Source organism: Vipera ursinii, assembly GCF_947247035.1.
Source record: "Vipera ursinii genome assembly, chromosome: 8".
Taxonomy (NCBI): Eukaryota; Metazoa; Chordata; class Lepidosauria; order Squamata; family Viperidae; genus Vipera; species Vipera ursinii.
In genome coordinates, this window is record NC_139519.1 from 2,724,938 (window position 1) to 2,750,781 (window position 25,844).

Below are 25,844 nucleotides of genomic sequence, written 5' to 3' on the forward strand. Positions count from 1 at the left end.
GCCGCTCGGCCGGGCGCGGAACGATGTCCGAGGGCGGCGGCCCCTTGCGAGCCTCCGGGACCCGGCGCTGCGCGGCCGCCCCGCCGCCTCACCTGTCCGCGGCGATGGCCGTCATGGAGTAGATGCTGGCGAAGACGGAGGCCACCGGGAAGAAGTTTTGGAAGCGGCAGTAGGCCAGCCCGTAGTACCAGACGTTGTGCACGGCGTAGGTGAAGTTGACCAGCGTGTTGAAGGCGGCCATGGCGGCCTCGGCGAAGGCCAGGTTGACCAGGAAATAGTTGGTGACGGTGCGCATCCGCCGGTGGGCCAGCACGATCCAGATCACCACCAGGTTGCCCACCACCGACACCAGCACCACCAGCGCGTACGCCGCCGACCACAGCGCGACCTGCCAGCCCGGCTGCTCGAAGGGGTTGCCCTCCTCGCCGCCCTCCGAGCCGTTGGCCGCCGCCGCCGCGCTCGCCTCCATCCCCGCCGCCCCGCATGGGCCGAGGAGCAGAAGCGCCGGCCCGGCCCGCTGAGCGCCCGTCGGGCTTTGAGCCGCCTGCTGATCCCCCCGCCGCCGGAGCCGACTGGAGCCTCCGCGCCTGCAGCGCTTGCCACAGCCCGGCGGCTTTTTATAGCCCGGCGGCGGCGGCGGCGCGTCAAGGCAGGTGGGCAGCGACGGCGGCGGCGGCGGCGTGCAGGCAGCGGCCCCGCTGCTCTCCGCGCCTTCCGACCAGCCCCGCCCGCCGGATGGCGTGGCGTTGGAAGGGCCGGGCCCGCCGCCGAGTCCCCGGCCCGGCTCCAGCCGCCTCTCTTCCGCGGCTCGGGTCCGCCGGCGAAGGCTTCGCGTTAGGAAGTTTCTGCCGAGAGTCAGTCAGGTCCAGCCTTGCTCGGCTTAAAGCAGCCCCGCTGCCTCCCTCGCTCGGGGCGGAGAGCGAGCAGCCCTCGCCTTTCTTCCAGGGCTCTCGGGAGCCCGGGGGGCTCTCCCGCTTCCCTCTTCAGAGAAGGACGTGGCTTCTGGGTCCCGGTCAACTTCTCTGAACTCCCCCCCCCCAGCCCTCCTTAAAAGGATGCTTTAACAGGACAGAACTGTACGGCAGGAGAGGTGAGATCGGACTAAACTGAGTACAATTTTATTTAAATTCTTCAGCCTGAAAAGGATTCCAGCTGTATCTTTCAGGGTAGTAAAAATAAAACAGCCGTTTCCTTCAGGTTTGCAACATAAAGTAGCGATGTAAAAGGGAAGAAAGACTAAGTAAAAAAAACCCAAGCCCTTTAGACTTTGCAATCCAAAATGGCCTAGGGATCCATGGGAATTGTCGCCATTCCAAAAGACTTACAAGCCATGCAAAACGAAATCAATAAAATATTCCCAGGAAAAGAGAGCACTGTTCTCCTCAAAATAATTTGTCCCATTGGCCATTCTGAGAATGGAAATATTGTTGGCCAGAAATTGCATTCACTGCAATGTAGTTTACGAGAGGTCCCTTCCTGCAGTCATTTAGGTAAACGTGCGGTACTGATTCACCTTGTTGAGTGATTGGATGTCTGGTTCCCTAATAACGTCTTTCTTATTTGCAAGCACCCAAAGAACCAAGCACCCCAATGGTTCCAGGTCAAGGTGAGAGCTAATAAGGCGCTCAGGCTTAAACCTCCAGCTCCTCTTGTGCCCGAGAGGCCCCAAGCTTCCACCAGGCCCAAGGCTGAGCCCGCCGATGTTTTTAGCTTCACCTGCTGAAGCCTCTGCTGCACTGAGTGTTTATGGACCAAACTTTGCTGGTTCTGCAAATTGTTGACCCCCTGGACTGGACTTGGAGGTCTCCCTGGATGGAGCAATGGATGTAGAGAATTTGTACCCCACCATCCAGGTGAGGCACACAGTATGGATAAAGAGTGGGGGTTGTTAAAGGAAGCTGGCCTGTCCAAATCCGTTCAGGAGCCTGTGCAAGGGGGAGAAGGGCTTCCTCAGCCTCCTTCCCTTTTCCAGGGTAAAAGTTATGAAAAGAAGGCAGAGGAACAACCCTCAAGCAGTAGCAAGGTTTGCTGGATTCCATCTGCCAGCTAGCCAAGGACTGGGGAGGAAGCAAGGGGCTGGGCAGTGCTACAGCTGTTAAGCATCCCTCACACTGGGAGCAGGCCCGCCTAAGGTTGCTGCCATAATTAGGGCAATAATCAAACAACTGTTTTAATTAGCTTTGTCTCTATATCTCAGCTCTGTAGGTTGGTTAATGCTAATTGTTTCTTCTGCCTTTTCAGATCTAAGCTTGAGGACAGGGCTTTAAACAACAATGCAGGAGAGAGTCCTAACCCTTCTGAGTCTCCATTTTTGGAGCACCATCTCTGTGGTCACTTTCTCCAGAGTCAATGTGTAGAAAGCCCAGTGGTAAGAGATGCCTGTCTCTGCAGCTGTTCTTTCTGTAGAAGAAAGGGAGGAATTGTAACAACGGAGAAGTAAAATCAACATCACTATGGTCTTGTGTGTGTGTGTGAGAGAGAGAGAGAAAGAGAGAGAGAGAGAGAGAGAGAGAGAGAGAGAGAGAGAGAGAGAGAGAGAGAGAGAGAGAGAGAGAGAGAGAGAGAGACCCAATGCTAAAAAAAGTTAAACTCTCGAAAAGGAGGAAGAGCGCCACTGGGCAGCCAGGCAGGTGTCTTGCTCGGCTGTGGCTTGGGGGGCACTTTTTTCAGTGCCATTGTAACTTCGAGCAGTCAGTAAGCGAACTGTTGTAAGTCGAGGACTATCTGTACTTTATCACTTTTTTCCTTTTTGGGGGAGGGGTCATCAAGTTTTGGACACCTTGCTAGGCGACTGGTGGTACTCGGATGTTGCCACATCCTAAAAGTGGTACAATGGGTGAAAAGGTTGAAAAGCCCTGCTGTAGAGTATCAAACGTTGCTCTGACATCCGTAGTTATGAAAACGTTTGAAAGGCTAGTGCTGGCCCGCTTGAAAATCATCTTGGATTTGCTATTAGACCCCTTGTAGTTTGCCAACTGTTTGCCTGATGCTGTTAATATGGCATTGCATTGCATCTTGCGGCATCCCGAAGCCCCAAGGAACTACGCGAGGGTCCTTTTTGTAGACTTCAGCTCAGCATTCAATACCACCATTCCAGATATTCTTCTCACTAAACTGACTCAGCTACCTGTGCCTGACCACATTTGTAAGTGGATCATAAGCTTTCTAACAGCAGGTGAAGCTAGAGAAAACCACATCGGGTACCTGTACAATTAGCACTGGTGCCCCCCAGTGCCGTGTGCTCCCTCCACCACTCTTTTCTCTCTATACCAACCATCAAAGGATCCCTCTGTTAAAAGTATTGAAGTTTGCAGGGCTTCCGGTTTGTCACACAGCTGCTATGGATGGCTGGGAGACTTGCTCTCTCCCCCATCCAGTTTTGCATCGCTGAGGGGCCCTGAAAAGGGCCAAAAGTCACCCCGAAGAGGCGAGCAGCAAGGAGGGGCACTCACTGGATCACAGGAGAGCTGCAACTCTCCTGTTAGACCTGGCAATCCCTCCAAACTGGCAGATGAAAGGACCGGCCATTATGGCTCATCCCTAGGCTGTGAACAGCCAAAGTCACATTTTCCACCAGGCAACTCTTAAAGCAGCGCGGAAGAGACTGGGTGAGATCTACCTCTTTTACACCCTAATTTACGGGAGTACCTTTTGCCGGCGTTAACTTCCCATCGTCCTGTGCGCTCTCACAGAGAGGGCCTCCTCAGGGTGCCGTCAGTCAGGGAATGTCGACTGGCGGCCCCCAGGGGGAGAGCATTCTCTGTGGGTGCGCCTGCCCTCTGGAACCAGCTTCCTGTTGAGCTCCGGATGGCTCCCGACCTTCGCTCTTTTCGCCGCGACCTGAAGACTTGGTTATTCGAACTTGCCGGCCTGGACTGAGGGACTGGGATTTTAGATCTTAAATTTTAGAACGTGTTTCATTGTTTAGGGCTACTTGGTTTAATTTATTTTAATTTTTGTATATTATGTGTTGTACATAGTGTTTTAATTGCCCTGTACACCGCCCCGAGTCCTTCGGGAGAGGGGCGGTATATAAATCCAAAAATTAAATAAATAAATAAATAATTACTTTCTGTACCTCCTTAAGCTGCTAAGCATTCTCCCCCCTGCGGTGAGGGAAGGGGGACTTTTGCCCTCCCTCCAGAAAGAGCTGTGACTAAATACCCAGGGGCATTTTAAATGTTGAAAAAGTAACTGAATCCCAATTGGAACTTTATTTCTCAAAGCATGTGGATTGAAAGATTTTTTATTTCCTATTTTTCATTGTCTATTTCTGTTGGAAATCTCTATTCTTTCTTATGAAAAAAAAGAGAAAAACTGAAAAGATTAAGACAACTTTGGGACTCAAAGGAAAACTTTAAAAGGGCTGCTAACATCAAATGTTCTTGCTTGACAAGAGATGAAGAAGCAGCTATTTCATATGTTAAACTTGTGTATTGCTTTAAGAGATAGGGTTAAGGCTGGGAGGAGGGAGGAGGAGGATTGTAGCTCAAGGCCATGAAATTAAAGAAGATGAGACCTTGGCAGGTTTTCTAATGGAAGGGAACTGATTCTTTAAATTGGAGAATATGATTAATGACAAAATTAGAAAGGTGGAGAATTGTGTTTTAATATATTGTGCAAGGGGCGGAGATTTCAGATTCCAGCTTCCTTTGAGCAAGCATTTGCTGGTGTATTAGGCTAAATAAAGGACTTTTAAGGTAAACAATGCCTCAGAGTCACTTGAAAAGCCCAGACGTTGGAAACTTGACATCAAGCTGGAATCCTCCTATGTTTTAAACTAATTAGGGAGTCCCAACCTCCCGTCACTGTCTCCAAGTTTGGGAGGCAGTCTGGCAAAGAGTTGGGGAAGATCCCATAATGGAGGAAGAAAAATTGCCTGAAGCCAGCTCCCTAGCACCAGCATCCACCCCAGCAGGGGAAGGGCCAGCGAAGAAGCTGGCATGGAAAGAGTTTCAGCAATCCTCCCAGCTGGGAGCTAGACCCAAACAGCCAGGAGAATTGGTCTGGTCGTCAGGGTGGATTAAGCCCAGCGGAGACTCCAGGCACCTCGGAGCAGCCTTGCCATCCCCAAGGGCTTCAAAGGCAGAGGAGGTGGGATGAAAACAAAGAGAATCCTGCACATCGTATTCCCCAGACCGGTGGGGAACGGCCAGGCCAGATGAGATTGAAGACTTGAGTGAGTGGAAATATCCGTCTGCAGCCCAATCAATTGACAATTTAGCAGAAAGATTTGAAGAACCAGAAGTGAGAAGCGCAGAACAGTTCCTGACAAAAGAGGCCCCCAGCCCCCTTTTCACAGAGCTAATGGCCCTCCAACCCCTGGAGTTCCCTGTTAGGGCCTCCAGTCCCACAGAAGAACAGGAACTAGGGCAGTGGGGTGTGGCAGCCCCCACAGAAGGAGGGGCAGCAACCTCTGAGCCTAAATCAGTTGATAGAGGCCTTGCAGCAGCTTGGGGTGTTGCAGAAGCCTGGAGAGCAACAGCCAATTGGGGGACGACAATCCCAAGGAGACTGGTCACCAGCCCCGAGTGCCAAGCAACCACTGAGGGGCCCGCAAGTGAGGGAGACACCACAGCATTTGAGACTAACACGTCTATTAGTAGATCAACAGCAGAGGGTGCCACTATTCCGTGCAGCCAAAACCCAGAGTAAACAGCAACCCCATCTGTCCAACAAACATTGAGGGGCCTACAACAGCAGGTGGTGCCACAATGTCCTGCCGACCAACAGCACCCTCCCCTCAGACAACCACAGCAGGGGAGGCAGCAGCAGGGTCCAAATGTGCAGCCCCTGGGCCTACAGCAGCACCAATGCGGTAGACAGCATCTGGGTCTCCAACAGCAGCAGTGGGGCCCCTGGCAGCTGTTGAATCAATAACCAGGAGGGGGCCAGCAGCAACTGGGTGCACAGCAACAGCAGTGGGGGGCCCAGCAGTCATTGAACCAACAACCAGGGTGGGGCCAGCAGCAATGGGGGGGTCCAGCAACCAATGATGAGCCCACCCTTCAAAGCAACCTTCGGTGGGGACCCAGAGAAACTGATTTTCTTCCTCAACCAAGTTCACTCTCATTTGAATCACTGGGGTCACCTCTATCTGGACCCGGGTGCGATGGTTGATGTGATTGCGTCCAGCCTAGAGGGAGAAGCATCTGAATAGTTGAACAATTTATATAACGAGCAGGCCCCTGAATTGGAGGACCCCCACCTTTTCCTCCTCGAGATGAGGGAAAGATTTGAGGACCCATCCATTGCCCTCAAAGCGGAAGAACAAACCCATAAGATAAAGCAAGCTGGCCGGCCTGCCCTAGAGTACGTGCGGGAGTTTCAAAAGATGGCAGGTCATATAGAGAGATGGCTGAGCAATCAATAATTCATCTTTTTAGAGAAGGGTTAGACGACCACCTTTCTCAGGCATGTATCTACCGAGCTGTGCCCGACCAGCTGCATGAATGGTACCAGCCACCGGTGAAATTAGATGTTCAGCTCGCCCGCTATAAAAAGCCTCTCTCATCTGAAGCTGTGCCAAAGCCAGAACCCAGATGGCTACCACCCCCCAAAAAACCCCCAACAACTGCTACTGGCAAAAGACCTAGACCACCTGCAGGACCGCCAATCAAGTGCTTTCAATGTGGACAGCAGGGACATCGAGCAGCGACCTGCCCAGTTCCTTACCCGCAACAGCAGAGTAGACTAGAACCAAGAACAAGGAAGACACCCGCACAGCAGCCATTGAGAGAAAAGTCCAACTGGGCTACCCAGGAGCCCGTTACCCAGGTTACATCCCCCACCCAGGAGGATGCTGGCCCACCGACTGGACCCACCCCCACTTTACCCAGTTTTGACAGTGACGATGAAGGGGAGAACGACCCGATGGTGAGTCGATGCATCCTACCTTTTTTATTGCCTGCTAAACTCATAATCCCTAAGACAGGGGCACAAGTAGGACCTGAAAGTGCTAGTCAATACTGGCTGCTCCTGATGCATCATTAGCCTGTCATGCGCCTTGAGACTGGGCATATGGACTAAGCCGCTATCCAAACCTGTGAGTTTTGAGCAAGCTGATGGTTCCCTAATAGGAGGGACTTTAGTCACTCAATTAATGGAGCCCTTATGCCTGGAAATAGGCAAGCACTGGGAGTTTATTCGCTTCCTGGTAGCTCCAAAGATGTCTGAGACTGTGATTCTAGGACTAGCCTGGCTGGACAAATGGAAGCCATTTATCTGGTGGGAGAAAGGAATGAGAATTGTGAGATTACCCATAGGGCCTGATCCCCCCATTGATTTAACAGATATTACAGGGGATTTTAGCCCACCCAATGAACGAGCACACATGGCTGCCTTACGGCCACCAGATGAGCTGCTCATCCCCAGTGAGTACCAGGACCTAGCAGAGGTGTTTAGTGAGAAAGAATGCGATATCTTGCCTCCTCACCATCCCAATGATTGTTCCATTGAACTGTTACCAGGGACCAAACTCCCCCGACCAAGAATGTACGCTATGTCCCCCATTGAAATGGAGGAGATGCAGCGATATGTGGATACAAACCTAGTGAGGGGATTCATTGAGGGGTCAACCATGGGTGCCCCTATGTTCAAAGAGAAAAAGGATGGGTCTCTTTATCTCTGCGTAGACTATAAGACCCTAAATGCTGTGAGTGTAGAAAATAAATACCCTTTCCCCCTCCTGAAAGACTTAGTAACCCACATGGCGAAGGGGAGCGTCTTCACTAAATTAGACCTAAGAGAAGCATATTACCACGTGAGAATAAAGGAGGGGGATGAGTGGAAGACAGCCTTCAACTGCCTCTTGGGAAGCTACCAGTTCAAGGTCATGCTGTTTGGACTGCAGGGGGCCCCAGGCGTATTTATGCAGTTGATCAATGAGGTCCTACATAATCACCTATACAAAGGGGTCCTGGTGTATATATACAGTGCAAATATGACTGACCACATAAAACTGGTCAGAGAAGTGTTAAAGAAACTATTGAATGCCAAACCTTATGTCAAATTGTCGAAATGTGAATTTCACCAAACCCAATTAGATTATCTTGGCTATAGAATTTCCAATGAGGGTATTGAAATGGACCCAGCCAAAGTAAAAACTATAGTAGAATGGCAGTCCCCAAAGACCCGCAAACAGCTCCAGAGCTTCTAGGATTTGCTAACTTCTACCGTCAATTTATTCCCTCTTTTGTTGAGATTCCTCTACCTCTTACAGAACTATTCAAAACAGGCAAGGGAGGGGGAAAACCACAACCTGGCCAACCACTAGCAGGGACTATGAGTTGTCAGAAAGCTGTTGAGTATTTAAAAATACTATTTGCGGCTGAACCGGTCCTGAAGCACCCCTGCCCAGGGGAGCCTTTCGTAATTCAAGCAGACGCCAGTGAAGTGGCAGTCGGAGCAGTATTATTGCAAAGGAATAAAAGTGGGGTCCTGCAACCTTGTGCTTACACCTCTAAGAAATTTACTGAAACCAAGAGGAGATGGACAGTCTGGGAGAAGGAGGCCTTCGCAATTAGGTGGGGGCTATTAAACTGTCAGCACTATTTAGAAGGGAGCAAGGAGCCTTTTGAAGTATGGACAGTTCACAAAAATTTAGAGGCACTAAAAACTCCCCGCAAATTGTCCCCAAAACAAGTATGATGGGCACAGTACTTCAACCGTTTTAACTTTACTCTAAAGTATATACAAGGAAGAAAAAAACTTCCTAGCTGATGCAATTTCCCAATTGCCACAGTACAAAAGTGAATGCAAAGAAGTTAATGAGGCAATTATCCCCTGTCCACAAACTGCGCCCCAACTCACACCTCGCAGGACCCCTAATCCTGATGACCCTGGGGTAAAGAAAATAAAGCGAAAACTCCTCACTGATCAATGATTTAAAGACAATCAGACATCCCTAACATGCAGGGATGGTCTGGCTTACAAGGGGGAAAAATTGTACTTGCCTGAAGCTCTTCGTCTTAATGCCCTCAAACACAGCCATGATGTCAAACAGGCTGGATATTTCAGATATCTAAAAACTCTACATCTTACTTACCAGCAATTTTGGTGGCCGGGACTAAAACGAGACGTAGAAAACTATGTCAGGAACTGTACTTTATGTGCCACCATGAAAAGAATCCCAGGAAAGACCCCTGGGTTACTGCAACTGGTGGCCGAACCTTTTCAACCATGGGAAGAAATAGCTATGGACCTTATAGTAGACCTACATGACAGTAGAGGAAATACTGTCATTTGGACTGTGATAGACCTATTTTCAAAACAGGCTCATTTTATCACCTGCAAAGGACTTCCATCCGCTCAGTGCCTGACTAATTTGTTCCTAAAACATATCTACCGACTACATGGCACCCCTAAGTGAATAATTTCAGACATAGGGGTGCAGTTCACAGCAAAAGTTTGGAGAAACTTTCTTAAATTAATTGGATCATCTCAAGGCCTATCAACTGGTTTTCACCCGGCTACTAATGGAGCCGCAGAATCTGCCAACAAAATGGTGGAACAATACCCTAGATCAGGGGTGTCAAACTCAATTTCATTGAGGGCCGCATCAGCATTGGGGTTGCCCTCAGGGGGCCGGGTGGGTGTGGCCTGGGTGGGTGTGGCCTACTGGGTGGGCATGGCTAGAGTGCGTATGGCCTACTGGGTGGGCGTGGCCAGCTCTACATCATTCGCATCAAGGGTGCCTATGGGGGCCCGGGCAGGAGTGGGACAGATCTGAGGGTCTCTGGCAGAAGGAGGGTCTCTGGGCCAGGGCCAAGGCAGTGGGGGCCATTCCCTCACTGTTTCCAGGATGGCTTCGCGGGCCGCATGAAACCACTTCACGGGCCGGATCTGGCCCCCGGGCCTTGTGTTTGACATGTCTGCCTTAGATGCTACATCTCTTACCAACAAACAAACTGGACCAACCTCCTCCCTTTCACAGAGGTAGCTTACAATAATTCAGTACATAGCAGCACTAGCTACACTCCTTTCCGTGTAGCCACAGGGAAAGAATTCAATCCCATACCGGAATACCCTCAGTTACCCTCCGCTTCACAGACTCTTGATCATTGGGTGAGGGGTTGGGGAGAAGTTTGGAAAAATACAAAGGTGGCCTTAAAAAAGACTTTTGAGACCTACAAAAAGCAAGTGGACAAAAAGAGAGCTCCCCAAAGAACATTCCAAGTTGGAGAAAAGGTCTATTTGACAACCAAATACTTACGCCTTAAACTACCCAATAAGAAATTGGGACTGAAACTCTTGGGGCCTTTCCCCATTGTGAAAATCATCAATCCGGTCACAGTAAAATTGAAACCCCCCAGACTTTTGGGAAAAATTCACCCGGTGTTTCATTGTAGCTTACTGAAACCTTTTCGAGCCTCTACTTTTAAGACTGAAAAGATTAAGACAACTTTGGGACTCAAAGGAAAACTTTAAAAGGGCTGCTAACATTGAATGTTCTTGCTTGACAAGAGATGAAGAAGCAGCTATTTCATATGTTAAACTTGTGTATTGCTTTAAGAGATAGGGTTAAGGCTGGGAGGAGGGAGGAGGAGGATTGTAGCTCAAGGCCATGAAATTAAAGAAGATGAGACCTTGGCAGGTTTTCTAATGGAAGGGAACTGATTCTTTAAATTGGAGAATATGATTAATGACAAAATTAGAAAGGTGGAGAATTGTGTTTTAATATATTGTGCAAGGGGCGGAGATTTCAGATTCCAGCTTCCTTTGAGCAAGCATTTGCTGGTGTATTAGGCTAAATAAAGGACTTTTAAGGTAAACAATGCCTCAGAGTCACTTGAAAAGCCCATCGGAAACTTGACATCCTGGCTGACTGCCCAGGGAAATAGATAAGATACATAACCTTGAGAACTTTGAAACAACAGCTGTGAAAGGCTTTGTGTTCCTTACCTAGAAAAAAAAAATCTCTCTTTTGGATTTTCTAAGTGTAAAGTCTTTACCTTAAAATACCAATATGGAAGAAGACCAGGAACAAAATTTATTTATCAATGAAGATCAACAAACTCTCACTATGTTGAAAACACTAATCCAAATTCTTACCACAACCAATGAAATACTAAGAGGCTATGTGAAGGAACAAGAAGATAGCCCAGGTATGAAAGTCCAAACTTTGACCACAACTAAAGAATCAGCTATACAAAATACAATAGAAAAAATGAAACATTCAAGTACAATGACAAAAGAATCTACTATTAAACAAATATTGATATTTGAAAATCCAGAAAAGACATTGACAACTTGGAAAAAGGAAAAGGTTTCTTATATAACTCAGAAGAAACTAGAGGATCTAGAAAAAGAACAGTTGGATGAGAAGACAAACAATTCAGAACAACCACATCGATATGGAAGAATAAAGAGGCGACCCACTAGAGCTACAAGTCCTCTCAAAAAAATGGTGTTCGAATGGTTTTGCCAATATCAATTAATATACATGATATTACAAGCAGATTGGTTTGATGACCCAAAAACAAGGACATGGAAGATGATTTGGCAAAGGAAAAAAGCCAGAATAAGACTCAAGAAGAATGGAGTTTTGACCATCTTATTGAAATCTGAAACAGAATGTACCTAAATAGATAAGATGTGTATGTTGAACATAAGACATTGTTATGAACTGAGATAAAGAAAAAAAATTGGTCATTAAAATTTAGTATAAATATCAATAGCTAATTTGAATATTGATTTGTGCATAAAGGTCATGTAAAGGTGAATAATGTAGGCAAGCTAAAAACCTATTGTTGAAAGTAATAAATAGGTCTATATGGAATGTTAAAAACCAAAATTATCAGTTTAAGCAAGAGACAGCAGACACAAAGAGGAAGAGAGGAAGTATTAAATATTGAAATAAAAAGAAATTTTGATTACTACTTAAAAAACAACTGAAAATTAGCAAAAAGGAAGAATATCATATTGTATCCTTAATTTGTTGACATAGAGGGTGAGAAGTTAAGTAAACGGGATGTGTATCTTGAATATTACATTTTGTGAGGAATGGTGATAGATGAATTGGGAGTATATTAAAAATCTTGGTAAATATCAAAGTTAAATCTAAATGTTAGTGGAAATTAAAATTGAAAAATCTATTTGGTCATTGATTGTCTAAAAGATAGTTAATTAGAATATGTAAACTAAAAACTATGGATATATGTAAGAAAGTTATTTTCTATGTGATTGATAGGATTGTGATTGATTTGTCTTTAAATCTACAAATAGACAGTATATATGAAGGGAAAAAGAGAGAAAATGTTTACGGTAGCAATTTGAAATCTGTACTAATGATATCTGTATGTAATTGAATTACTATTACCCAGCCACCACATTGCTTTTCAAATATATGAATGTAATATTACAAAATCAATAAATTTGTTAAAAAGTACTGAAGTTTGCTGATGATACAACAGTGATTGGTCTCATTCAAGACGATGACGAATCTGCATACAGACGGGAAGTTGAACAACTGACTCTGTGGTGGAGCCGGAACAATCTTGAATTGAACACATTCAAAACTGTAGAGATGATGGCAGATCTTAGGAGAAGCCCTCCTATTCTCCCACCTCTTACAATACTAGGCAACACAGTAGAGACCTTCACGTTTCTAGGTTCTATCTGAGGACTTAAAATGGATACCTAACAACACCCAAAACATCACCAACAAAGCACAACAAAGAATGTTCTTCCTGCGCCAACTCAGAGAGCTCAGACTGCCCAAGGAGCTGCTGAGACAGTTGGACAGAGGAATTACTGGGCCTGTCATTTGCTCCTCTATAACTGTCTGGTTTGGCACAGCGACCAAGCAAGACAGACACAGACTTCAACGGATAGTTAGAACTGCAGAAAAAACAATTGCTACCGCCCTGCCTTCCATCGAGGACCTGCATGCTGCAGGGGTCAGAAAGAGGGCTGTGAAAATTATTATTATTATTATTATTATTTATTAAATTTTTATACCGCCCTTCTCCCGAAGGACTCAGGGCGGTGAACAGGGCATATCTTAAAACTACAAAAATACAAAAATTAAAAAAGAATTAAATTATTGCCCACAATAAAAACAATAAAAATATATATAAATATTAAAACCCTAAGTGATTCCCCATCAGGCCAGGCCAGCTTGTTCAAATAAATGGGTCTTTAACCCGCGACGGAAGGAGCGGAGATCCGGTGCCATCCGGAGCTCAACCGGCAGCTGGTTCCACAAAGCCGGAGCGCCCACAGAGAAGGCCCTCCCCCTGGGGGCCACCAACCGACATTCTCTGACTGGAGGCACCCTGAGGAGGCCCTCTCTGTGGGAACGCACGGGGCGGAGGGGAGTTGACGCCGGCAGCATGTGGTCCCCGAGGTATTCCGGACCCATGCCATGTAAGGACTTAAAAACCATCACTAAGACCTTGAACCTCACCCGGAAGACAACTGGTAACCAATGCAGCTCGCGGAGCAAAGGTGTAACATGGGAGTACCGGGAAACTCCCAAGACAACTCTCACGGCCGCATTCTGTACCAGTTGGAGCCTCCGAGTGGTCTTCAAGGGAAGCCCCATGTAGAGAGCATTGCAATAGTCAAGATGAGAGGTCACGAGCGCATGAGTGACCGTACACAGGGCATCCCGGTCTAGATAGGGCTGCAACTGCCGCACCAGGCGAACCTGTGCGAAAGCCCCCCTGGTCACGGCTACTACATGATCTTCTAAGGTGAGCCGTGCATCAAGGAGGACTCCCAAGTTGCGAGCCCTATCTACGGGGGGTAAAGACTCACCCCCCATAGAAAGTGATGGAACGTTTTGAATGTCCTGGGATGCCAGAATGTACAGCCACTCAGTCTTGTCAGGGTTGAGTTGAAGTCTGTTCCTCCCCATCCAGACCCGAACCGCCTCCAGGCAACGGGACATCACAGCGAGGGCATCACTGGGGTGGTTTGGGGTCGAAATGAAAAGTTGGGTATCATCAGCATATTGATGATACCCAACTCCAAAACCACGAATGATCTCACCCAGCGGTTTCATGTAGATGTTGAACAGGAGAGGCGAGTGAACCAAACCCTGAGGAACTCCACAAACGAGAGACCTAGGGGCCGATCTCTGCCCCCCTGCCAACACCGACTGCGAACGTCCCAGGAGATAGGAGGAGAACCACCGAAGAACTGTGCCTCCCACTCCCAATCCCCTGAGACGCCGCAGCAGGATACCATGGTCGATGGTATCGAAAGCCGCCGAGAGGTCTAATAGGACCAGGACAGAGGAATATCCCCTATCCCGGGCCCTCCAGAGATCATTCACCAGAGCGACCAATGCCGTCTCCGTGCTGTACCCGGGCCTGAAACCCGATTGGTACGGGTCCAGATAATCCGCTTCATCCAGGACCAGAGGGAGCTGATGCGCCACTACACTCTCAACAACCTTCGCAAGAAAGCGAAGGTTGGAGACTGGACGAAAGTTGTTCAAGACAGCTGGGTCCAAGGCAGGCTTCTTGAGGAGAGGTCTCACCACCGCCTCCTTCAAGACGGTGGGGAAATTACCCTCACTCAAAGAAGCAGATATCACCGCCTGGAACCAGCCTCGTGTCCTCTCCCTAGCTGCATAAACCAGCCAGGAAGGGCACGGATCCAATAAACATGTGGTGGAGCTCAACCTCCCCATAATCCTGTCCACTTCATCAGGGGTCACAGAATCAAACTCCTCCCAGATAACATTGACAAGACCGCCCGTGTCCTGATCGTCAGACTCTGCCCAGCTGGAGTCCAAACCGGTCCGAATCCGAGCGATTTTATCCGACAGATGTTGACCAAACTCCTCGGCACGACCCTGCAAGGGATCCTCCCTCACCTCCTGATTAAGGAGGGAGCGAGTCACCCTAAACAGGGCGGCCGGGCGATTATCTGCGGACACGATGAGGGCAGAGAAGTAATTGCACCTCGCTGCCCTCATCGCAGCGAGATAAGACCTAATATAGGTTCTTAACCGCAACCGGTCGGATTCGGATCGGCTGGACCTCCAGCAGCTCTCTAGGCCCCGTTTCCGACGCTTCATCTCCCGGAGCTCCGCGGAGAACCATGGAGCTCGATGGGATCTGCACCGGGTCAGGGGCCGCAGGGGTACAACTCGGTCCAGTGCCTCAGTGGCTGCCCTTTCCCAGGCTTCCACTAAGGCATCCGCCGAGCTGTGAGCGACGGAGGCAGGTGGGGATCCCAGCGCTGCCTGGAACCCGAGAGGGTCCATTAAGCGTCTGGGGCGGTACCATCTAGTTGGTTCCGCATCCCCACGGTGGGGGGTGGCAAGACGGAAGACCAGCCGCAGGAGGTGATGATCGGTCCATGACAGGGGCATAATAAATGGAGAGCCCCCACCAAGATCATCCAACCACCGTCCAGATAAAAAAACCAAGTCAAGGGTGTGGCCTCCCTCATGAGTTGGTTCAGAAATTACCTGCGTCAGCTCCATGGCCGTCATGGAAGCCATGAACTCCCGGGCTAACTCAGATGACCCTCCCAGGGATGGTAGATTGAAGTCACCCAAAACTAGAAGTTTGGGGAACTCAATCACCAAACCGGAGAGGACATCGAGTAGCACGGGCAGGGCTGCCGCTGTGTGACTAGGCGAAACGTACACCAGCAGCAAGCCCAACTGCGCCCCCGAACCAAACCTCAAAAAGAGAGACTCACACCTGACTATCTGAGGAACGGTGGTCTCCCGCGGACATAAGGTCTCCCTAATAACCGCCACTCCCCCGCCCCTACCTTGAGCCCGAGGCCGGTGTAACGCTCGGAAACCTGGTGGGCAAAGGTCAACCAAAGGGACCCCACCCTCTGGACCCAACCAGGTCTCGGTGATACAAGCCAGGTCCGCATGCTCACCCTCCACCAGATCCCGCACAAGGGGAGCCTTATTAACCACGGACCTGGCATTCAGGTACACCAGCCGGAGCTCAGGAGGCTGCACATCCTCGCTCCCGGCAAGTCGGGGAAGAACCAGAGGGTCGGAGCACCTCACCGCTCGCAAACAGCGGAGACGGCCCTCCCGGTAACGATACGGCCCTCTGTCCATACGCCTGCTGCCATACCCCAGTGTCGTGGGAATCGGTAATCCCACGACCCGCTCCAGAGCCCCAGATGTAACCACAACCCGCTCCCCCCGAACGCCGTCAGACCCAGGCCTGGCCTGCAACACGGTTGTATGGCCACCCCCCACAGCCAGACAACCACTACCCCCCACCCCCCTCCCCAACCCCCTAAAAAATTTGACTAAAAAGTTAACCAGGGGCCTCTTATTAAATTTATATCGAGAGCCCCTGGTCTTACCCGGCCATCTCTCAGGGTCCCAATGATTGGGCCCTTCATCGAGACTGGGGATAGAAAAGAAGGCGGGACGCACCCAGGAGAGGGGGGCACCCCTGAGGGTGAGCAAGTCCGTATCAGAATATCGGTGCATATAGTCCGAGCAAGTCCAGAGAGGGCAGTCCAATGGTTAAAAAATCCACCAGGAGGTTCGAAGGTAAGGAGTGGAACATTTGGGCCATCCACCAACCTACTGCCACTCAGTTGGATGCTCCCAGGGGCAGACCACAACCCGTCCTCTCACAACGGGCCGCGAGTCTGCTCCCGGGGATGGTCCGAAATGCACACCCTGGGTGGGGCAGCACCCATAGAGCTCCCACCTCTATGGGGCTGCCGATGTAAAACAAGCCACTCTCCCACTGTGGCTTGTGCCCAGGTCCGTTCCAGTCCAAAGGGAAAAAAAAAAGGAGGCAGATGGAGAATTAATAAATAAGTTAATAAATAAGTTGGCAGTCCGCTATGTCGCCGCCGTTGCCACAGCCATCGTCGCTGCCGGTAAAACAGGCCAGCGGGCCTCGAAGACGCCGCCATCGCCATCACCGTCGCCGCCATCACCTCAAGCAGCCGGAACCCAACGAGTCGCTGTCGCCATGGTCGTCCTCTCCACCGCCCAGAGCAGCCCGAGGACGCCGTCGCCATAACCACCTTCGTCGCCGGCAGCGGCTCGAAACCAGCACAAGAGGCAGCCTTGTCAATAAAATAACAAGCGGCCGTCTTCTCCGCCGCCAAACGGCCCGAAGACGCCGCAGCCGCCAAAGAAACAGCACAGGCAGGTCCAATAACAGAGTGTCTCCGCCGGCGCTGCCGCCGTTGCCGCCGCTGCCGCTGCCGCCACAATGGTCTGCAGGCATCTCGCACAGGCTCTCCTCCCCTCTCCCAGAAGCGCCGATCAGCTGGGGCTCCGAGGACGCCGAAAACTCCAAGGACGCCGAGAACACTGCCGAAAACGGCCGAAAACCGTCCAAGACAGCAGCGCCGACCCGACGGCCCATGGCGGCCCAAAACAGCTGGAAACACCCCCGCTGCCGACCGCAGCCTCTTAGGAGAGGCCCGGAGACACCAGGGCAGCAGGAACCGGCAGGCCGAAGAAGCCGAGCCCAGCAACACCGCGGAAGATGAACAGGCGATGGAAAAGGCAACACGCAAATGGAACAGGCAAATAGCAAAGCTGCCTCCTTATTAGCCTCTTAAATTCAGCTTCATGGATTTAACAATCCACATCCCCTACCCAGCGGGCCCAAAAAGACCCCTGAGGGGCTCCAAAGGGACGCCCAACAACCGGAGCTCACGGAGCTCAGCCCGACACGTCCGCCATCTTCAAAAGCCGGAAGATTAAACACAGTAGTCCAAGTGAGCTTTTAGTTATCTGCAGACCCCTCACATCCTGGATATGGACTGCTTCAATTCGTCCCCTCAGGATGCCGCTATAGAGCATTGCACGCCAAAACAACCAGACACAAGTCCCCCCCCCTGAATCATCACTCTGCTAAAAAACTAATTCTCACAACACTGTCTGTGCCCTAGGATGTCAAGCTACCTACTAGGGCTGCATTACTATTACTATTATCCTTCTCATCATTCCTATTATCTATTTCCTTAGCTTCTTATGACTATAACTTTGTTGTCTGTACCATGATTTACGTTGCTTGCTTTTATTTAGTGCCCTATTATAATTTATGTTGATAATTTAGTATCCTATGGCTATCACTTGTAGGATTTATGATTATTGTATTTTATGATTATGATCATGATTTATCACTTGTTGCTTGTATGTATGCTGAGAACTTATGCACTGGAGACAAATTCCTTGTGTGTCCAACCACACTTAGCCAATAAGGAATTCTATTCTGTTCTGTCCTGACTTTCCCACTTTCACATATCATCTCAGCAGGAAGTCAGATTTCACAGAAAAATACAGATGCAATGTAACATTCATTGGAAATCTTTGGTCTCCGCCTCCTCATCTGTCCATTAATTCCTTGACAAATTCACATATTGGCTTTTGTCCACTGGATGGTTGGGGTGATATATCAAATCCAGATGAAGACTGAATACGAAAACCAATATATCACAGTGGAAATAAAAACAAAAAGCAGGATGTTCATCCCCAGAAAAAAACAAGCAAATCTTAAACGCTATTAAAAACTTAAAGAAATAGTTTGTGCTGCCCATTTAAATTGAAAAAAATAAATAATGGAGAGAGAAATATTTTCAGTTTCCTAGACCAGGGCTTATCCCAATGCTCATCAGTTTGGGGGCCAGGATCAAGTCCTCCCACTGCAGGCTTCAGCTGATAGAACAGTGGCTGTAAGGAAAATATGAAGAAAGAATGCTATATAAATGCATAGAATTACAGATAGAATTATAGACATTTTCCTAACCTGGAAAGATGCCATGGTGGAGGATTGAAGATGTTGGATTTGCACTGAGGAGATCTAGTCTACCCTAGATCCATGGGAAACTCTAGATGGGTTTCTAGGTCAGAAAACAATGTTTATCGATTGTCACTCCATCCCCATGGACCAGTTAATCTCCTGGAGATCTGGATGACACTCTGGTGACTCCTAGGAAAGCAGCATGAACAGACTTCTTTCACAGAGCATTTAGCATTTAAATGCTCTTTGAAAGATGTCTGCTCACACTGCTTTCCTAGAGGTCACCAGAGACTTCTTTATGGCTGTCCTGAGTGGATGCCAAGGGAGGGATTTAGTTTACGGGGTACAATTTAATGGCAAGTTCAAATGGTCTTTATGGTTTTATACAAATGTCCAGCACTGGGAATTCATGTAGGGGCAATAGTAAATAAATAATATTTAATATGTCAATAAATGCACAACAGAGATCAGATTATCTGGGCATTCAGTGATGCTTCAAATCCAAATCCTCTTCTACTGTAATTTGGATCTTGCATCCTTGTTCTCAAGGAAGGGAGCACCCACCATATTTCCCCGGAAATAAGACCTGGTCTTATTTTATTTTTATATTTTCCCTCCAAAAGAGGCACCAGGTCTTATTTTGGGGGGTGTCTTTTATACTCACCTCCGGCACCAACAGCCCTGCCCAGCAGGCCCACTTCTTCTGGGGCCGAAGGAGCAGCTTCATTCTGCAGTTGCATTTCGGTGTCAGAGGCTGCAATGGTAAGTTCCACCCCCACCCCTGCCCTGGCTTGATTTTTAGGCATGCACCTCGCCCCAAAACTAGGGCTTATTTTGGGGGTAGGACTTACTTTAGGGGAAACATGGTAGTGGCTATTATCACTGGAAGAAGACACTTTGTCAGATGAGGTGGCTTGTCCAAGTCGAAGCATGCCAATTTGGGAACACTTTACTGCAAGGAGGTTAGATATGGGCATTAATCAAACAAAAGGAAGCGGCTGTAGTTGAGCCTTGAATTAAGCCATTATACCTTTTGGGTAATTTTGGCTTCATTGTTGAATGAATGCCTTTATAGCAGGGGGGTCAAACTGCTGGCCTGCGGGCCGGATGCATCATGACGAAACTGCATCCACCCCAGCTCCGGCAATGGGGAAGAAGTCGCAATATGTCACGTGACGTGGCAAGTTTGATACCCCTGCTTTATAACATTCTTTTATAGCTATATAACTGGGATTTACGCTCTCTGCCCAGCCTACTGCTGTTTCGTCAATAAGACAAAGTTAAGAAAACCAAAGTTGTGTAAATGCAGATGGTATGTCAAATCAAAGAACAAGCATCCCTGGAAGGAGTGCACAAAAAACCCCGCAATAACACTTTCATTTGAATGTCTGCAACCCGCCCTCATGTCTTATGTCTGAAAGCTCGAGTCCCTTTTCAGCCAGCGGGGGGGGGGGGGGGCAGCACTGAAAAACATATCCTGAAAGGAACAATCCTGATGGTCCAATCTGCTTTACTAAGATTGTTTTCTTTCACCTGTTTTTAGGTTTACTTCTACAGCATTCCACTTAAGGTTGTTTGGCCCTTTAAAAAAAGTTAGAAACAACTTCTTCTCACAGAGAGGGCTTCAAGAACCTTCAACCAGGCCCACCAAAGGTCCAGAGACTTTGGTCTCCTTGTGACCAAGGATTCAGAGCAAAATAAATAACAGAATTGGAAGGGACACTGGAGGTCTTCTAGTCCAACCTCTTGCTCAAGCAGGAGACCTTATACTATTCTGGACAAAGGGCTGTCCAACCTCTTCTTGAAAGCCTTAAATAATGGAGCACCCACAACTTCTGGTGGCAAGCAATTGTACTCCCTGTCAAGAAATTTGTCCCTAATTTTAGGTTGGATTTCTCTTTAATAATCTCCCACTGATTTTGCCCTGTGGTGCTTTGGAGAATAGGTTGACTGCCTTCTCTGTGGCAGCCCCTCAAATACTGGGGGACCACTAGCATGTTACCCCTAGTCCTTCTCTTTGCTAGTCTGGACATACTTAGTTCTGTAACCGTTGTATGGTTTATCCTCCAGACTCCATATCATCTTGGTTGCTCTTCTCCGCACTATTTCTAGAGTCTCAACATCTTTTTTGCCCTGGTGGTGCGATGATTAGAATGCAGGCAAACTCTGCCCACAGCCTGGAGTTTGATCCTGACGGGGCTCAAGGTTGACTCAGCCTTCCATCCTTTCGAGGTCAGTAAAATAAGGACCCAGATTATTGAGGGAAATATGCTGACATTGTAAACCACCCAGAGACTGCTGTAAAGCACCATATAGCGCTTTATAAGCCTAAGTGCTATTGCTATCATGGTGACCAGAACTGAAGTCAATATTCCAAGCATTGTCTTACAAGTGCAGTATAAAATGGAACAGTCAGATGCACCACCTTTGGCGTGGGGCCTCACTGGCATCCTGCCATCAACCGGGGAAGGATGGGGGGAACAAATGGGCAATAAAGCTGTATGCCTTTATGATGGGAAATTGGGAGCAGGAATTGACAGTTGAGAAAGAACAGAGCATTTTGGAATCTGGTCCATGACGGCATCTTCAAGGCCATTTGCCCTGAGGGTGAAATTTCACGAGCTTCCCAAAACATGGTGGGGCTGATTGGCTGCACACTGACGGACCGTGGGGGGGGGGCGGGGAAACCAAGGGGTTAGTTCTGTATTGTTACGCAGGAACCAGAGATTCCGCCTGGCTTTACTGCAACCACCATCTCTTAGTAAAAGTGCCTTTTCACTTCAACCAAATGGAGTTGAGAGTTTTGCTTTCCTAGGAGATGATACTGGGGCAGGTCTGACACTTCATGTATTCTTGATACTCTCCCTCTGTTAATGCAGCTTAGGACTGCATTGTTTGTCAGCTTGTTTTTTGGTTTCTACAGCACACAGCTGTCTCATACTTAAGTGGTTGTTCATTAGGACTCCTTGATCCCTCTCACAGTTACTGCTATTGAGCCAAGGACCACCTATCGTGTACCTGTGCCTTTAGTTTTTCTTGCCTACTTAGAGTTGGCATTTAAAGTGGCATCAGACTGACAGAGACCTTGCTTAATTTCATGAACAGTCAAGACTAAATTTTTAGGGTGCAGGGGATGGAGGTGGGGAACCAAGAAGAATATTGTGGACAGATAGGGCACAATCCCTAACAGGCTCCATCTTCAGTCTTGCTGTGCAAAGATAAGTAGATCAACCCGAGTGGGCTTTGCCACAATGATGGCAAAGAGCCACCTTTATCTAGCAATTAAGGCACCAGGCTAGAAACCAGGAGACAAAGAATTCTAGTCCTGCTTAGATTAGAGCAATTTGGGCCAATCACCAGGAAATAGTTCTAATCCTGCCCTAGGCGTGAAAGCCAGCTGCGTGACTTTGGACCAATCACCAGGAGAATGGGAATTCTAGTCCTGCCTTAGTCATGAAAGCTGGCTGAATGACTTTGGGCCAGTCACTCTGCACTCAACACGTAGTCCTCAATGGCACTACATCCAGATGGAGGGAAGCATGCAGTGGGGTACCACAAGGTTCCATCTTAGGCCCAGCACTCTACAATAGCTTCATCAATGATTTAGTTGAGGGAATGGAAGGGGAACTCATCAAATCTGCAGATGACATCAAGGTGGAGGGAATTGCCAACACCTTAAAAGATAGGCTGAAGATCTAGAAGGATCTGGACAGACTTGAACACTGAGCTCTACCAATATGCAATTCAATGCTGAGAAAAGTAAGGTTTTACACTTAGACAAGAAAAACCAAGTGCACAGGTACAGAATAGGTGGTACCTGGCTCAACAGTTGTAACCGTGAGAGAGATCTAGGTGCCCTACTGGACCACCACTTAAGTATAAGCAACCAAAAATGCCCACGAAATCCTAGGCTGCATCAACAGAGGAATAACATCAAATCATGAGAAGTGATGATATCACTTTATATTCCACTGGTGAGATCACACTTGGAATCGTATGTCCAGTTCTGGTCACCGCAATACAAAAAAGATGTTGATACTCTAGAAAGATTGCAGAGAAGAACAACAAAGATGATAAGGGTCTGGGGGCTAAATTGTATGGTGAATGGCAGAGAGAGCTAGATATCTCAAGCCTATTGAAGAGGAGGGTTGTGGGGGACATGATAACTCTTCTTCCATGACTTCTGGTTGGGATCTCGCAGTGATGCAGACACAGGAAGACTGGGCTCTGTCTTTTGCATCTGATTTCACCCCGCTGGGGGACCCTGGAAAGGGTCAAAAGTCAACCCCTAGAGGTGGCAAGCAAGGAGGGGACTCTCATTGATCATGGGGGGGGGGGTGGCAGCCCCCCAGTTTAATCTGAGGAAGCCCTCCAAACCAGCAGAGGAAAGACTGGCTGCATTTGTGTAGCCAGTCAGAAGCTGTAGACAAGCTGTAGACAAGTCAACAAGCACTACCAAGCAACTTTATAGCAACATGGATGAAACTGGGTGAGACCTGATCCTTTCTTCATGATTTTAAGACCTCTTCCTGAAAATCTGCCCAAAGCATCCACCCCCCCCCCGCCAATGAAAGAGGGAAAGAGAATTTCCACCCCACTTCCTCAGAAAAGAAAAGCGGCGAATTAATACTTGGGGACACTGGTGAAACCTATGAGACTTCTCTGGAATTAAAATATACTTACAGCTTGAAAATTTGGGGACCAAAAGTGTTTTTAAGACCTTTTTATTTATTTTTATTATTTTTTTTTAAAGAAAAATACTTAAAAAGTTTAACAATGTAAGTTTTGGATCTAAAAACTGGAAAGTGGCATTAATGACATCTAGTGATGCATTACAGCACTACAACATATTTATGTCTAAAAGAAAGCTGGCTTGAAGCCCAAAACTAGATAAGATTTTGGCTGGCCTTGGAACTATTTTATTATTGAGAATTACAGAATTACAGTGAGAAAAAAAAGGAACAGGTGGAATCTTGTTCAAGAGAAATCCAACCTAGAATTAAAGAGAAATTTTCTGACAATCAGTGGAACTGTCTGCCTCCCTGAGTTGTGGGTGCTCCATCACTGAAAGTTTTTAAAACTAAACTGGGCAACCATTTGACCAGGATATTATAAGGTCTCCTGCCCTGAGCAGGGGGTTGGACTAGAAGACCTCCAAGGTCCCTTCCAACCCTATGATTCTATGTTCTATGAAAATATCAGTTTGGAACCTAGAGATGGATGAAATCCTTTTGTGACTAACTATACAGTAAGTAAACATGTTTGGTTTCTCACATTCCCCAGGTTGAAATTCATATTTCAGTTTGCTTGGGGAACAAAAAGGCATTACTCATTTGTTTAATAAGTTTTCCATAGTATTGGCAGATGCTTCAAAGTCTGAGATCTATAAATGGGGAAGTAATCTTCTGGGAAAAGAGAGGAAATTTTTTTGCAACTATTTTTGAATTTATTCCTGAAAATGCCACGCTGTCATCAAGCTTGTTGGCTTAGGGAAGTAAGCAAAGCCTATCCATTTCCCATCCATATTTGGAGCTGAGATGGTGGCCTGGCAATGAATAGGATCCCAGACAACCCAGACCTCGCAGACCCGTTTCCGGTTGGCTAGCCCAAAACTTAAATTGGATGCCAGTCCCAGGCATATATGTGACACTCTGCAGGCGGGAGCACATCCTTGGCTACCGTAGCAGGACAGCCGCAGGCTGTGTGAGAAGTACGTTTTTTGTTGGGTCCAAGTGGAGGCCCAGCCAGGGGTCTGGTTCTGGTGGCCTGGTCATCAGCTCAGTGAGTTACCAGTGTCAGAGATCAGTGCCCTCACGAGGCTGGTGATGCCCTGCAGGATCCTGGATGGCCCATGGGGTTTTGGCCCCAAGGTATTTCCTGGGGTCCTCCACCCTTGCAGGCAACATTTGACGGGAATCCAGACCGTCTGGTGCTGTTCCTAAGCCAGGTCATCAGTCATCTGGACCAATATGCCCACTTCTACCTGTCCCAATGGGCTATGGCGGTGGCAGTGACTGTGGTGCTGCAGGGGGAGGCTGTGGAATGGGTGGCATATGATAGTGAGGATGACGCAGTGGAGGATCTGATGGTGAGTGAGCCCGTATGCCCAAAGACAGGTCACTGGGGGGAGTACAGGGCCCTGACTGATTCCGGTTGCACCCGGTGTCTCCTCAGTAGGACCATGATTGTTGAGCTGGGGATATGGGTGAGGGAACTAGCCAGTGCCATGAGATTCAAGCAGGTGGATGGTTCACTGTTGAGAGCGGCCCCTGCAACCCACATAATGGAGCCAGTACAGCTGGAGATGGGAGCCCATTGGGAGGTACTCTGGTTCATAGTGGTACCAACTATGACCAAGGCCATTATTCTAGGGTTGATGTGGTTGGATAAGGGGGCCCCTACGATCTGGTGGGAGAGGGGTTACCAGAAGTTATGGATAGGCATTGGTCCCCAGCCTGTGAACAAGCTCAGAAAAGTATGGAGAGCAAGGGGGAGGGGAAGTCTGGAGAGGGGGGAGCAGTGTCCAGGCCTCCTTTTCCATCAGTGTATTCCAACCTTGCTGAGGTCTTCAGCGAATGGAAGTGCGATGTTCCAGCCCCCACATCGGCCGACCGATTCCACAGTTGAAATCCTTGTTGTTGTTAGTTGCGAAGTCGTGTCCGACCCATCGCGACCCTATGGACAATGTTCCTCCAGGCCTTCCTGTCCTCTACCATCTTCTGGAGTCCATTTAAGCTCACGCCTACTGCTTCAGTGACTCCATCCAGCCACCTCATTCTCTGTCGTCCCCTTCTTCTATTGCCCTCAATCTTTCCCAGCATTAGGCTCTTCTCCAGTGAGTCCTTCTGTTCTGAACCAGCCCTCTTCTCTCAACCCCTATTTCAAAAGAAGAGACTGGAAAGCGTCCAAGGCTAAAAGGCTTCTGCCAAGATTTAATAGTAAACACACAAGAGCTTATCTTCTCAAGCGGAAAAGAGTTGCTTTCAGCAACCAGCCCCTCCCCAAACACTCCTTTTATAGAGAGCTCAGGGCGTGGTCTCCCTGTGCCTCCTCCCGAGGAGTCCCATAGCCTTTCTTTGTTTGTCCCTGCTCGACTGCCTCCTGCGTCGGGCGTCCTTGAACAGGGCCAGCTGT

General features: G+C 48.4%; 2 protein-coding genes across 2 annotated transcripts in view; both read right to left on the bottom strand.

Moving 5' to 3' along the window:
- LOC310644099 (substance-P receptor-like) overlaps positions 1-17,327 on the bottom strand; it is a gene marked incomplete at its 5' end in the record, with an annotated part of 69,905 nt that extends 52,578 nt beyond the window's left edge. Inside the window, 2 exons of the mRNA XM_083368871.1 lie at positions 93-845; positions 16,981-17,327. Of these exons, the coding sequence (XP_083224997.1) occupies positions 93-845; positions 16,981-17,327 (1,100 nt within the window). The remainder of the gene's footprint in view (positions 1-92; positions 846-16,980) is intronic.
- The window catches only part of BOLA3 (bolA family member 3), a 460,366-nt gene that overhangs the window by 176,363 nt on the left and 258,159 nt on the right, over positions 1-25,844 (bottom strand). The window lies entirely within an intron of this gene.